The sequence below is a fragment of the Portunus trituberculatus genome, chromosome 15 (assembly GCF_017591435.1).
Source record: "Portunus trituberculatus isolate SZX2019 chromosome 15, ASM1759143v1, whole genome shotgun sequence".
NCBI classification, from domain to species: domain Eukaryota; kingdom Metazoa; phylum Arthropoda; class Malacostraca; order Decapoda; family Portunidae; genus Portunus; species Portunus trituberculatus.
Genome location: NC_059269.1, coordinates 3,435,325 through 3,448,628, shown reverse-complemented (window position 1 = coordinate 3,448,628; position 13,304 = coordinate 3,435,325). Strand labels below are relative to the sequence as shown.

General features: G+C 37.9%; 1 protein-coding gene across 1 annotated transcript in view; it reads right to left on the bottom strand.

Annotated features, from left to right (window-relative positions):
* Positions 1-4,561: 4,561 nt before the first annotated feature.
* LOC123504310 (serine/threonine-protein kinase SMG1-like) overlaps positions 4,562-13,304 on the bottom strand; it is a 71,561-nt gene continuing 62,818 nt past the window's right edge. The window contains exons 23-24 of the mRNA XM_045254728.1: positions 5,747-12,796; positions 4,562-5,303 (exon numbers count right to left, since the gene is read on the bottom strand). Coding sequence (XP_045110663.1) covers positions 5,226-5,303; positions 5,747-12,796 — 7,128 coding nt within the window. The 3' untranslated portion in view covers positions 4,562-5,225. The remainder of the gene's footprint in view (positions 5,304-5,746; positions 12,797-13,304) is intronic.

Sequence of the window (13,304 nt, the reverse complement as noted above, 5' to 3'; positions counted from 1 at the left end):
ACTACTATTATTATTATTATTATTATTATTATTATTATTATTATTATTATTATTATAATGATAATAATAAAGATAATAATGATAATAATAGTAATAGTAATAGTAATAATAATAATAACAATAATAATAATAATAATAATAATAATAATAATAATAATAATAATAATAATAATAATAATAATAATAATAACAATAATAATAAAAATAATAATAACAGAAATAGCAGTAATGATAATATTTAAAAAAAAAAACAAGAGGAGAACTAATTTCCGACGAATAAAAATGAACTCCAGAAAAAACAGACATTAATCAAACTGAGAAAGACAAAGAACTGAAATGTCCAGTCAGTCATTATCGAGGTTCGCTTTGATTTAAAGACAAAACAGACATTGTAATTTCTTAAGTTATCTCCCGCTCTTTTTTGATGGCATCAGATTGACATTTAATTATAGCCAAGATAACTTATAAGGTCAATTCTCCTTCGAATACAAATCTTAATGACCAAACACGAGAGGAAGGGAGAGAGGAAGATGTTTGGGCTTAGAAAGAATGAGCTCGCAGATAATAATAATTACACAACTGAATTAGGTAAGTGATAAGACAACAATTTACAGTAAATGAAACACAAAAGAACAGCCTCTTAAAAAGAGAGAGAGAGAGAGAGAGAGAGAGAGAGAGAGAGAGAGAGAGAGAGAGAGAGAGAGAGAGAGAGAGAGAGAGAATGTGCATAAAGCACCGGTAACATCCTAGAAACACCCTAAATTAGAAAAAAAAAAATGAAGCACCTTTATCCAGCCATACTATTAACTATCCATGCTGGTAATACATTGGTTCCCAATCTTTTCCTGAGTATAGTACCACTTGGAGGTCTCTAAAGTCCCCGCGTACCATTTGGTTCCATGAGACTTCATTCCGGCAAATATCAATTTATTCACTAGCTGAATGCACAGATAAACTAACAACAAGGAACACGACTAAATTTAATGCAAATTTTTTTCTTCTCCATTAGCTGATCGATGTCAGATTACCTTTTGTAAGCAAGGCAATAATATATATATATATATATATATATATATATATATATATATATATATATATATAATTTCTTATTTAATTTTTTTTCTGAAAAAATAATGAATTTAGTTAAACTAAAAACCGCCTATGATCCCGAAAGTGCTCATGTACATGTACCACATGGAAGGCCTTCGCGTACCACTGTAGTCTATTTACTCTAAAATGGTTCCTGGATTTCAATCATATTGTAGTTCATTGATAACGTAATTGATTTCATGTGAATAATGCTTGTTTTCTGTTGATCAGCGCAGTTATCACAAGACCTCACGATTTTCCTCAATCTATCTGATAACCTAATCTGGGACACCATTCAAACTGAGACCCAGGAGCCACTTTAGAGTAGACAGACTATATAATTATAGTCGTACGCGTACTACAGGTTGGGAGCCACTGTACTAAAGCAATCAATCAAGAATACAGTAATGGGACATGAAAAAAATATATTGTAGAAAAGCTTCATCTACTCTCCTCCCCTCCCTCTCTCTCTCTCTCTCTCTCTCTCTCTCTCTCTCAGTAGGAAGGTACACTCCCAAAATGAAGATGGGCCAAGGAATGCTGGAATGCTGGAAGGGAGCACCACGTGACACACTCACCCAGAAACGGTCCTTGAAGGCTGGACCGGAGGTGGAGGTGCGCCGCGGACGGATAGTGGTCATGTTTGGCGGGATTGTTGCCTCGTGTAGGAACCTTGCTTAGACACTCTTATTGATATTCAGTTTAATAACATTCCACGTCCATCGAAAGTATTTTTCGTTGAAGAAAATTGGTTAACATTTGCTCTTTTCCTCCTTCCTTACTGGCGACAAATTTATTTAAGTTATGATAATGATCTACAAGTATGAGATGAGGTCTATAGAATGCGCAAGCTATACAAAAATCAAATGAATCAGCCAAATGAAACTGCCAAACAGTTTGACGGCGTCTCTCGCTGAGTATAAAATTATGTTTTAGTGTGCTCACTGTATTTGTCTTTTCAAGAGTATCACACTTAAAATATTATCAATTTTCTTCAAATTTCAACTTGAGTCACTATCAACTCGTACCTAAATATTTCAGTTCGTTCTACCATTCAAGATAATACGGATCTTAAGGTACAAGTGATGAACCCACACATAGCGAGGTGCGGAAGTCGTACCTTTCCAGTTCCTGTCCACCCCAACACTGAATACGCAGGCGCAGCGCTGCCACTGGCTGGCCTGAAGGACGCCAACCGTGCAGTTTGACTCTCTCTTCTTACTTGTATTACTGAGGCCGCGAGGCGCGAAGCCGATAGAAGACACGGATCATTAGGGAGAGACAATGTTCAAAACTACCTATTCGCCTATGCCCCATGTTCAAACTGCATCTCTTCTCATAGTTATTTAATCGTAATTTTGTTTGTTTTCCTGGAGAAACAAGCAATAAGCAATAAGTGTGATCAAAATGTAATGAATGAACAAATGATGAAAAAATAATAACATCATTTTGTCATTTAATATGATCCCTGAAGCACAATGTATGACAACAGAATTGTTTAGCATATCACAAAGTGCCAAACATTAAAAAAAAAAAAAAAAAAAAAAAAAAAACGTAATGAAAATTACAAAAAAAAATTACTTCCAGTTTTTAGTATGTCAAAATTATCCACATATTCAAATTGCATCTCCTCTCAGTTAATATATCTGAAGCAAAGATACTATCTACATATACTATTTTTTTTTTATTTATTTACTCAAGGAAATCAAATGTTAAAAGGAGAGAGAGAGAGAGAGAGAGAGAGAGAGAGAGAGAGAGAGAGAGAGAGAGACGTAATGTAAAGCATGAAAATCTACCTAATTCCAGTTTTTTGTATATCAAAACTATCTTCATATTCAATCTACATCTCCTACCCGACCACACATTTTTTTTTCCTTCCTGGAATTAGAATCTTATAATGTAAATAAACGTGGTTGAAAAATAGCCATGTGTGAAAAAAAAAAACTAATATGTTCGATGTTGGTGGAAAAAAAATCACATTGAAAAATATGCAAAAAAGAAAAAAAATGTATGACCACAAAATTGTTTGGAATATGTCAGACAATAAAAATTTTATGTTATAAGAAAAAACTCGTAAAATGAAAAGCACAAAAAATCTAGTCCAAGTTTTTCCTATCTTTACCCAAGGAAACTTAGAAAAATCTTCGAAAAAATTCAAATTCAGTGTTCATATTGGCTCTTCACTTATGAAAAGTACTGCTCTAAGTGAAACTAATTTATATTTCACTTTTAAAGTTTAATACTTCAACATGCTCATGTTTCAAAAGAACCCAATTGATTTTCACTAGTTTGTAACTAAAAGTATTGGCAATACTGATTGATAAATAATGAACGAAAAAAAAAAATATTAGATAACTAATAATCCAATATCTTAGCACGATAAATTATTGATATAATTTGTTGCAATATGCACACCTATGGCATTTAGACTAGATTGTCTGAGAGTTATTATATACTTTAACCTGCTGCCTGCCCCATGTCAGTAAAATATTTATGAGTGATCTCCATGATAGGCAATTTATATAGTGAAAAGGCATGCTACAATAAATGTTTGAGATCAAATAAAATAAAAACATGGAGACTCACATCTATTACTAGACTGGCTTGCTTCATTGTACAATAATGTTGTTCCAGTAAATCACTCACACACTACCAGTTCTGTAAGCACCAGGCACTTCAATGGCATGTAGTGGCACCACATCTCCAGCACTTCTGTTATTATGAAGATCCAATTTCCATTTTTTTTTTATTTCAAATTATATATTTTTCATTAGTACATACTTTCTCAACACCAAGGTTGTAGATTTAGATTTATACAAATAAAAATGTTGTGATTGCTTGAGTCAGTGTTGTCCTGATAGTGTAACTCTTGACTCAATGTAACAGGTGTTTCCATGCTGTGTTATTTGGTCCACTAAGAATTCCCAACACTCGAGAGTAGCAATGTCTATCACTCTAAAACCAATCAGGCCTATTGAGATGAAGAGTTCTCATCTACTCTCCCAGTGTCATACCAAACAACTAACCCAGAATGTGTAGGTTTAAATTCTCTTCCATATTTAGATTTTTAATGTACATAAAGACAAACAGAAATCTTTGCAATTATCCTATGTATAATAAAACACACTGTCTGTCTGTGTTTGTCTACTTTTCAAGGAAACCATTGAACTGATTGTAATGAAATTTGGTAAGGGAATCCCTCCCTTGATACAGGAAGTGACATAGACTTCCAATCTAAACTGTTACCATAACCCAATTCTTGATGATAGTGCCAGGATGTGGGTGCCAAGCACTCATTCTTAGCTTGAACTTTTACAGTAAAGAGAAACTGACATTCACTGTCATCTTGAAGTGAAATCCCAAACACAGTGTCTGTCTGATGGTGTCTGCTGAAAAAAAAAAAAAAAAAAAAAAAAAAGCTGATTATGATGAAATTTGGTAATAGGGATCTTCACTGATTCAAACAATGATGGGTAATTCTGCTGGTATGAAATATTCACTGCTATAGTCACAATTATAATAAAGTAGTTTACAAAGTATATCACAATAAATAGTACAACAATTTACAGCAGTCTGAACAACCTACAACTTTTAAATGTGTATATGTATTACTAAGCAGTAGTCAATTATCCATGAACTAAATTTTTTTTTTAACAAATAAAAAAAATGAAATAAAATCATTTCATATTATGAATTCATCTCTTTATCTACATGCATATCTATCTAGTTAATTATACATGTTGTTAACCTTTGTCATGTGTTCTTCCCCATCACAAAAGGAGTGAAAGCTGCTAGGGAACTATGAAAATCACAAATTACTAATGAATGTTAAAAACAGCAAAAACAATATAAAGACACAGTATATTTAAAAATTATATACTGCCACCCCTTTGTACAATATAATAATTTGCTCCTGAGCTTTTCTCATGCACAGGTTATGTTCTGGTAAACTTGGCTTAATGAATTGTATCACACATCTTTTTCAACATTACACTTTATTGTTATTGGTAATATTAAGCAATGGTGCACATTATAAGATTTTAAATATGAAAAAAATATGAAAGTATCAATGAAGAAAACTGAAATGTCACACAGTTGTGCAGAACTTGGTCTCTCTATGTATCACAGCCTCCAGACTAGACCCAAGGAGTCCAGCCCTCATACAGTGTGGCCAAATTTTCTAAATTTGTAGCTTCTTTAATTGTGTAGTCAACCTGAAAAATAATCAACACTGCATTAAACACAGACACAAAAATAAAATAACATCATACACACAAGGCACATAACTAAATAATTCACTCATTCACACCACTTCCTGAAACTACAAATATAAAAATATCCATTATTAATTTTACAACTTCTGTACTGAACTTTAAGGTACATCAAACCATTTCCAGAAGTGGATTTAGAAAGGGGAAGGGCTGTATTTGTATGTTCTTACATCATCCAAAGATAAAATCAACTACACACATAAGATAACTTGCTTTTGGCATAAAAGTTTGCCAGGTTTCATCCTAAACAATTAACTGTGATGGAGAAAAAATAAATAGAACAAAAAATAAACTTAAAACAAACATCTTCAAACATCACTGTCAACCATCTGCAGATAAAATGGTTCCCTGATGTCATTTGTGTTCCTAAAGGTAACAATCCTCACCTGTTCTTGAACTGTGGCCCTTCTTGCTGGATCAAAATCTCGCCCCTCCAGCTTAACCTTGACACGGCGCCAGACATTTAAGGCATAGGCATTGTGTTCCTGAACCACTTTTCCTGTTAAGGGGTGTCTCTTGACCTTGGTCTTGGCATCTGGGGTTGAAGTTCTAGCTGGAGACATTATAACACTTGACTGGCGCAGCAGTGGTGGTCTTCGGGGCTCCCCACTTCCCTCTTTTTGACCTTCACCTTCTTCATGAGTCTCCTCAACAACACACTGAGTGCCAAATTCTACTAACAAGTCATATATGGTTTCTGTCTGAGAAGTAACCTCCCTCAGTTTTTCTAGATATGCTGCTACTTTCTCAGCTGTCAGTGGATCATGAAGCATCTGCCTAATGAGTCCTGATATTGTCTCAGAGTATGTACGATACAAAGAAAGGTAATCCTCAATTCCAACTAATCCACCCTCTACTTCAAACTTTGCCATACTCTTCAGAAGAGCTCTGATATCTGACATGAATTTATGATGTGTAGTGAGATGAATACGTAATCCTACAACAGATGATCGGACACGGTCAACAGACTTTCTCAGTTCTGTACTATGATCACCAACAACCTTGGTTAAAAGTTCTATATGATCAGAAACAGCAGATGAGGCAAGCTGAATCCACTTACTGTTGACATCAGCAGGTAAGGGGCACAGGGAGACTAATGTTTCTTCTTGGGAACTGATACTGGAGTGATACCGTTCCAACAACATGCAGCTCTCTTGGCAACTGTTGAGTACTGAGGTAAAACTGGTATCCCAAGAAATAGCATCAACTGTATGAGTACGAAGAGCCTCATAATGTAACACAGCATTGCAAAGAGATGCAACTTCCTCACTTTTTTGTAACAATTCAACAACTCCATTCAGGGCAACTTCTACACCATTACTGAATTCCTCAAGTGCTGTAGCTATTGATGGGTTGGAGCCTGCTGCCCACTTCAAACGCTGTTCAACATTTCCAGTAAAGTTTGTGTACTTTTCCCTCAGCTCTGCTACATTTTGATGGAGTGCTAAAAGCTTGCTGACATTACTTCTTAAATCACCCAGTATAGAGCCTCTTGTTGGCTGAACAGGAGGAGCCACAACACGCTGCTTCAGTATGTCTTCATACCACCACTGGTGAGCAAGGTGCTGATCTGTCACTCTTTGATGTGTTGTTCTCAGGCCTTCTGCTTCCCCTTCCCAGTGGCGAAGGAGGAGTTTCTTTCGTACTGCATTTAAATGATGTGTCAAGGTTGATGCAGCTGAAGTAGGAAGCGCTGGGTCTAATGCATGACGAGTCATGCAACATTCTAATGCTTCCTGTACTACTCCTTCCAGACTCACTCGACCTTCTGTGCCAACATCTCTTGCTTCTATGTAACCTGTTACATTAATACCAAGTTTCTGACAATGAAGGAGAAGGAGATGTGTGGCAAGATGAGAAGGAAGACCAAGGAGCAGAAGAGAAACACAGTCACTTGCATAACGGCGAACAATTTTCTGAAGTCGTTCCTCATCAAACTGATTACCCCTTGTTCTGTTGCTAGTTGACTCAGTCTTTTTAAATGAGGGAGAAGACTGGTATGCTGTAGTGAAAAAGTCAACTATAGTTTGAACCTTCTTCACACGGAGGAGGCTTCGCAGCACCTGACGCAGTGCTGGATCCTGCAGAGGAGCCATTATTTCAGCAGCTTCTCTGGCAGTATCTACCCTGGGCCAAGGTTGAGGTAGTGGAGCATGGCTTATGGCATCCATAAGCTGATCTAACTGAGTCTCCACACTCTCAAACAATAAGTGAAAACCCATCAGCAGCATCTGACCCTGGTTCATATCACCACTGGAGGAAGCACTATTATTTTCACGGGCAGTGATTCTTTCAATTACTTCAATTAATTGTTGGTGAAGCATTGTTGCCTCTTGAAGAGCATTCTCATGGCGAGGAGGCATCATGAGTATCATGAGGCGGAGATGTGTGGTGAGTTGCTGACATAGAGCACTAAGTGGAGTGGGAGCATTAGTTACTACAGCTTGCAGTTCTGTGGCAAGACTAACCACAGAGGGTTCTCCCCTCCAAAAGAGCCTAACACCTTCTACAATGATAATTCCACTGGTGTTTAATACAAGCTCATGAAGAGAAGCAAATACATCATGAAGGGCAGATATTGCTTGTATTACAGGTGTCTCTTGTGGATATGTTGGTGGTGAATGGGTGGTCAGGAGGGTCACTAATTCCACCATTCCACCAAGAGTTACCATACTTTCCCTTAACCACCATAGGCCTCCTACAGTCAAATCTACTAAGCCTTCTCCAGTGCCTGCAGCTGTTTTGTCTGCTCGTAATCTAGCACTAGTAAGTTGTGTGAGGGAATTAAGAAGAGCACATGTCATGGCTGCCACTCCTGATATTCCATGGTCAGTTATGAGGGATGATATAGCATGTGATGTTTCTTGGACAGCATTCACCACAACTACTCTATCATTTAAACCCTCACCTCTCATTCTTTCATAAACTTTCTGGCTCTGGGAGCTAATCTGTAGAGCCTTGTTGTGAAGCTCCATATCAACATTGCACACATGGCTCACTGCTGCAGTATCTGGTACTTCAGTGTGACTCTTAGTAATCAGCATTTGAACATTATTCAAGGAGAAATCCTGGAGAAGGGACTTCAGCCACACTAATTGCTGTGAAATTCTATGTGTTGTGAGATGATCAGCTGGATAGTTCACCCATACACTTTCATATTTGATCAAAAGGTCCAAGCTGTTGCTCAAGACACCTTGTACTTGGGTAATTACTCTTCCTAATTCAACTTCAGTATGTTCACACTGAGTTGCTAGTTGACTTTGACCAGCTTTAGACAAGAATTCAATGACAGGTGCAACACTGGTCTGCAAGGCACTTATGGAGTTGACCTTGGCACGCCACTCTCTTGCCTGTCCACTCTCAAAGACACGAGCAGCCGTCAAATAAAGGTTGTGCCACTGTTTTATTTCTGCAAGACGAGCATTAGCCAAATCTTTTGCATGACCGAGAGATTTCTTAACTCTGGAAAATTCTTCGTAGCGTGAACGAAGACCATACAGAACATGCTGAGGGTTTGCTTCAGCTTCTTTGAGAAGAGCCATCAAATGATGCCCATCCTGTAAATTTGTCTCTGCTCCAGCAAGTGCCTCATGAGACTTAAGCCACTCTTTGAGGCGCAATTCTACCTCTGGAATAGCATCCAGTACCTCCATTTTGTTTGCCAACCAGTCAGCTTTCATTTCTGCCATTCTGACAGCAAACATGCTCAGAGTAAGACCTCGCTCAAGTTGCTGTCGACTTTGTCGTGCTCCTGAAACAAGTGCCTGATCTCCACCATATACTGCACCAGCATAACCTGACTCACTGTCTGGAGTCCAGTCCACCAAGGGATCATATATGAAGGCTTCTAGAAGGGTTAAGAGCGTTTCCCTCCCTCTGCGCATTGTTCGCAATACCTGTTCACAGGCACTTCTGAAGATACCCTCAGTTCCTGTAACTCCCAATGCAGCTTCAATATTCTGAGTCATTCTGTAGGGAACTTTTTCTGGGACTCTAAGATTCTTGCCCTTCTCAAAGCATACATTGTAATCTATATGAACAACTTCTCCTGATGTCAGATTGACTAAAACATTATCTAAATGTCTATCTCCAAGACCAATGATATAGCCAATCATAGACATGACAGCAGTTGATATGGCATAGCTTTGTGTCATACTCCACCAGTTTCCAGCACTGACACTACACATCCATAATTCTCTAGATAGCAGATTTGATGGAGTTTCTCTAATGAGGTCTTTCAACACATCTCTCATGATGCCTAATGGCCACTCCTTACGATTATCTAGGCTTACACCAGCTTCTCTTAACCTTGGAGTAAGTTTGCCATAGTAGAGCTCTGAGGGACGAGGCACCTGAGGAGGAACTTGAGGGTGTATTGATACTGTTGATGAATGTGTTTTCAGTAACACAGCATGTGCTTCTCGCTGCTGCCACCTCTTATAAAGACCAAACAAAGGAGTAGCACTCCCAACCCACTGAATGAGGCCAGATCGAGGTCCAAGAGGTACCACAGAGTAAGAGCGGGCACGATATACACAATTCTTGCCTCTCTGATTTTTTGCAAGCATTGTATTTACTATCTCCAAGAACTGCATGATCCTTTCATCTAAATGTAAATCTTCAAGTCCCTTAAAAAGGTAAGTGTATTTCTTGCCATCAGTTCCTTGAAAACTAAGCTTCTTGGGTTTAGTTTTAGTGGGTAGAATAGAAATATGACCATCAACTGAAGCCAATGTTACAACTTGTTGAGATGCAGATGCAACACCTGGCATAGCAATCAATGTATTGCTGAGATTGGCCAATTTAGGCGACACATCTACCATCTTGAGTGAGGCTGCAGTTCTACGATGAGCTCTCTGCTGTAACATTTGGTGTAACTGTCGCAACCCTGACAGTGCCGACTGAGGATCAAAATAGCTCTCTGGTTCCCTTAAATTACTCAGAGCAGTAGAGATTAAAGACCCATAAGTATCATGGAAATGACACTCATGAGGAGTCTCTGGTGGAGCTGAAGTTATGTCAGCCAGCTGATCTAATACAAACAACAAAGGTTTAAAAATGATGTCATATTTCTTTTTGATGAGCTGAAGTTTTTCTGGCTGTGATAGTGATGAATTATTATTAAGGCGAGCAATTTCAGCTGTTAACTGATGACATTTCCTAGACATATCTGTATGATGCTGGGACAAGGTTCCCAACCAGAGTTCATCCCACAGAACTGTGATACGTCTCAACTCATGAACAAGCATCTGTACCTCACTAATACTTGATCCAATCTGTTTAGTCAGTGTGTCAACTAAAGCAGAAAAACAATCCCGCATTAAACTTTTTCTTTCCTGCTCTTCTGTTAATTCTGAAATTAATTCATCTTCCTCCTCCTCCTCCTCCTCTTCTACTTGATCATACTCCTCATCTTCCTCTTCTTCCTCATCTTCTTCCTCTTCATCTCCAAGTGTCTGCTTCATTTTTCTCCTTTGCTGTCCCTTGTGAAGATATTTAGCCAACATGTCTGTTAGTGATGCTTGGTTTCCTGCAACATTCCCTCCTGCAGATCCAACAACAGATGGAAACACAATAAGATGTGGAAAATCTGCTGCAAGACGACATAACAACTCTGATATGCTGCCTCGTACATAAGATTCAGGATGATTCAAGCGTGCAAACAACTGTGGAATTATGGTTTTCCATGGTTGAGTAGGTGTTTCTGAAAGGCCTTTCTCAAGGACATCTCGAAGTTCAGAGGCGTGCTTTACCATTAGACGCAGCAGACGCAGAGTAGCAATGGTGCACTGATCCATCTGACTGACGGAAGTCCCATGACTTATCTTTAAAAACCTGAAGTATGCCCTAGCAGCTGCAATCAGAATACTATAATGCCTTTCCTGTATGGCCTGATGAACTTCACCCAGCTGTGAACTAACAATTGTTATCATATTATTGGGTAAGCCCCAAGATTGCAGAAGAGAAATTATGTGAACTCCAACTTGATATGTACCCTGCACCTCCTCTAGCTTGAGGAGCTCATCTTCCTCATCTGTACTTTGTCCTGGTTTCCAATTTATAAGCAAGGTACACATTTCTTCAACTTTGAGCTGAATATCTGCTGCTTCTTCTCCAAATCCAGCAGAAAGTATTTCTTTCACTCGTTTTTTATCAGCTTCTGAAATCTGACTATCACTGTTGTCAGTGTCTTCCAGGATTCTTCTCCCCCATCGGAAACACCAGGAAGCAATGTGGAACCAAACTTTTGGTAATGTAGGACACTGAGTAGCAGCTAGAGTAAGAATGTTACCCATTTTGTTTTCTAAAGTTGGCAGCATAGGGTGACTAACTTCAGCTAAAGATTGCAGCTCTTCTGGTGCATATGTCTTCATTGATTCATAAACAGTGAGGAGTTTCTCCATCCATGGGGGAATGGTGGCTGAATCATTAGTTATCATGAGTTGCCTTCGTTCATCCTGAGACCACCATTTGTATGTGGTAATGATAGAACGAGCACAGAGGTGACCAGTTTCATTAGGAGGTAAGTTGAGGAGAGTAAGGTCTGTGGCTGCTAGGGTTGCCAGACTAGGATTCAAGCCTTTCACAGCTCCTGAGAGCACTTCACATCCTTGAACAATTAGTCCTTTGCAAGCTAAGATTTTTGCTGCTTCTCTGTGAAGTTTTGCCTGCAATGTATTATATTCAGAACCTGGTGTCATTTCAAATACTGCCTCAGACAAACTAGAACTAACATTCCCCAGTAAGAGTTTAATAGTTCTCTCTGCTAATTCTAGATTCTCTTGCTTACGAGCCTGTTTAGCTGCTAAAAGATCTAACTTTATAATTGAAGTTGGTGTGATGTTGATGTTCATTCTTGCAATGAGCTTAGCCCACCGTGAAACATGAGGAATAAGATCTGCAGGAAGACTTAATATATTTGTGTGCTCCCATCCTTCATGCAGACGCCCAACTCCACATTTGGTTTCATTCAGTACACTTTGCAACTCTTGAAGGACTTGATGAAATAAGAGAAGGTGGAGGTGCATCCCTGAATGGGAAGATAAAGTAGACAACTGTAGTAACCACTCAACTTCCCCCTGACAATCCCCTACAGTCTTTATCAATAAATCCCTTGATGGGAATGGCTGTTGACATACTACTGATGTCAAAGAATGAAGTAAGACTACATTCATGTCTTGAAATCTTTTCCACAAGATCCAGTTATGACCCTTGGACCAATCCACTAAATCCACTGAATGACTTAAGCTTGTGGTAACTCCAGCAAGATCCCCATTATCAAAATGAGCTAAAGCATGAACATGAGTAAGATTTTTATAGTTGTTGAGGAGACCAGAGTGTATTCCTGTTCCTTCAGTGTCTTTCTGATTATGTATGTGCTGCATCCATTTCTGTAGTTCTGCCCACTGACTGAGCTTGGAATAGCAATCAGCAACCTATATCAAAGAAAGATAATATTAATTAATCTATACAGAATATCTTTCATTTTACAGATATATACATAATACAAAAGAACAACAATATATTACAAAACTTATATAAATACATACTACAACTGTGCTCTAAAGTTTCTGATATTTTGCTAACTATATGATTAATAGGAAAGAAGAAAAATCCATGGTGAAAGTTATATAGAAATAATAATCATTCATTTCACCTTTACAGCATTATCATATAAAATCAAAGGTTATGAAAATCAATAACTTAAAAACAGTTAACATTGATGACTAAATGACAGTCCCTTTCATGCATATAAAGTGTTTAGTTTGAATGGAACAAAGAACCTAAGAAACAAGAAAAAATATGTTTGTATCTTTCATTTTTATTCTTATATAATGACAATTCTCAGCCTAAAAGATCATCCACAAACAAGTATGAAGAAGTACTGAGTTAGTGATGTGCTATATAAGGGAAAGGCATCACTAAACTCAACTAAGAATATAA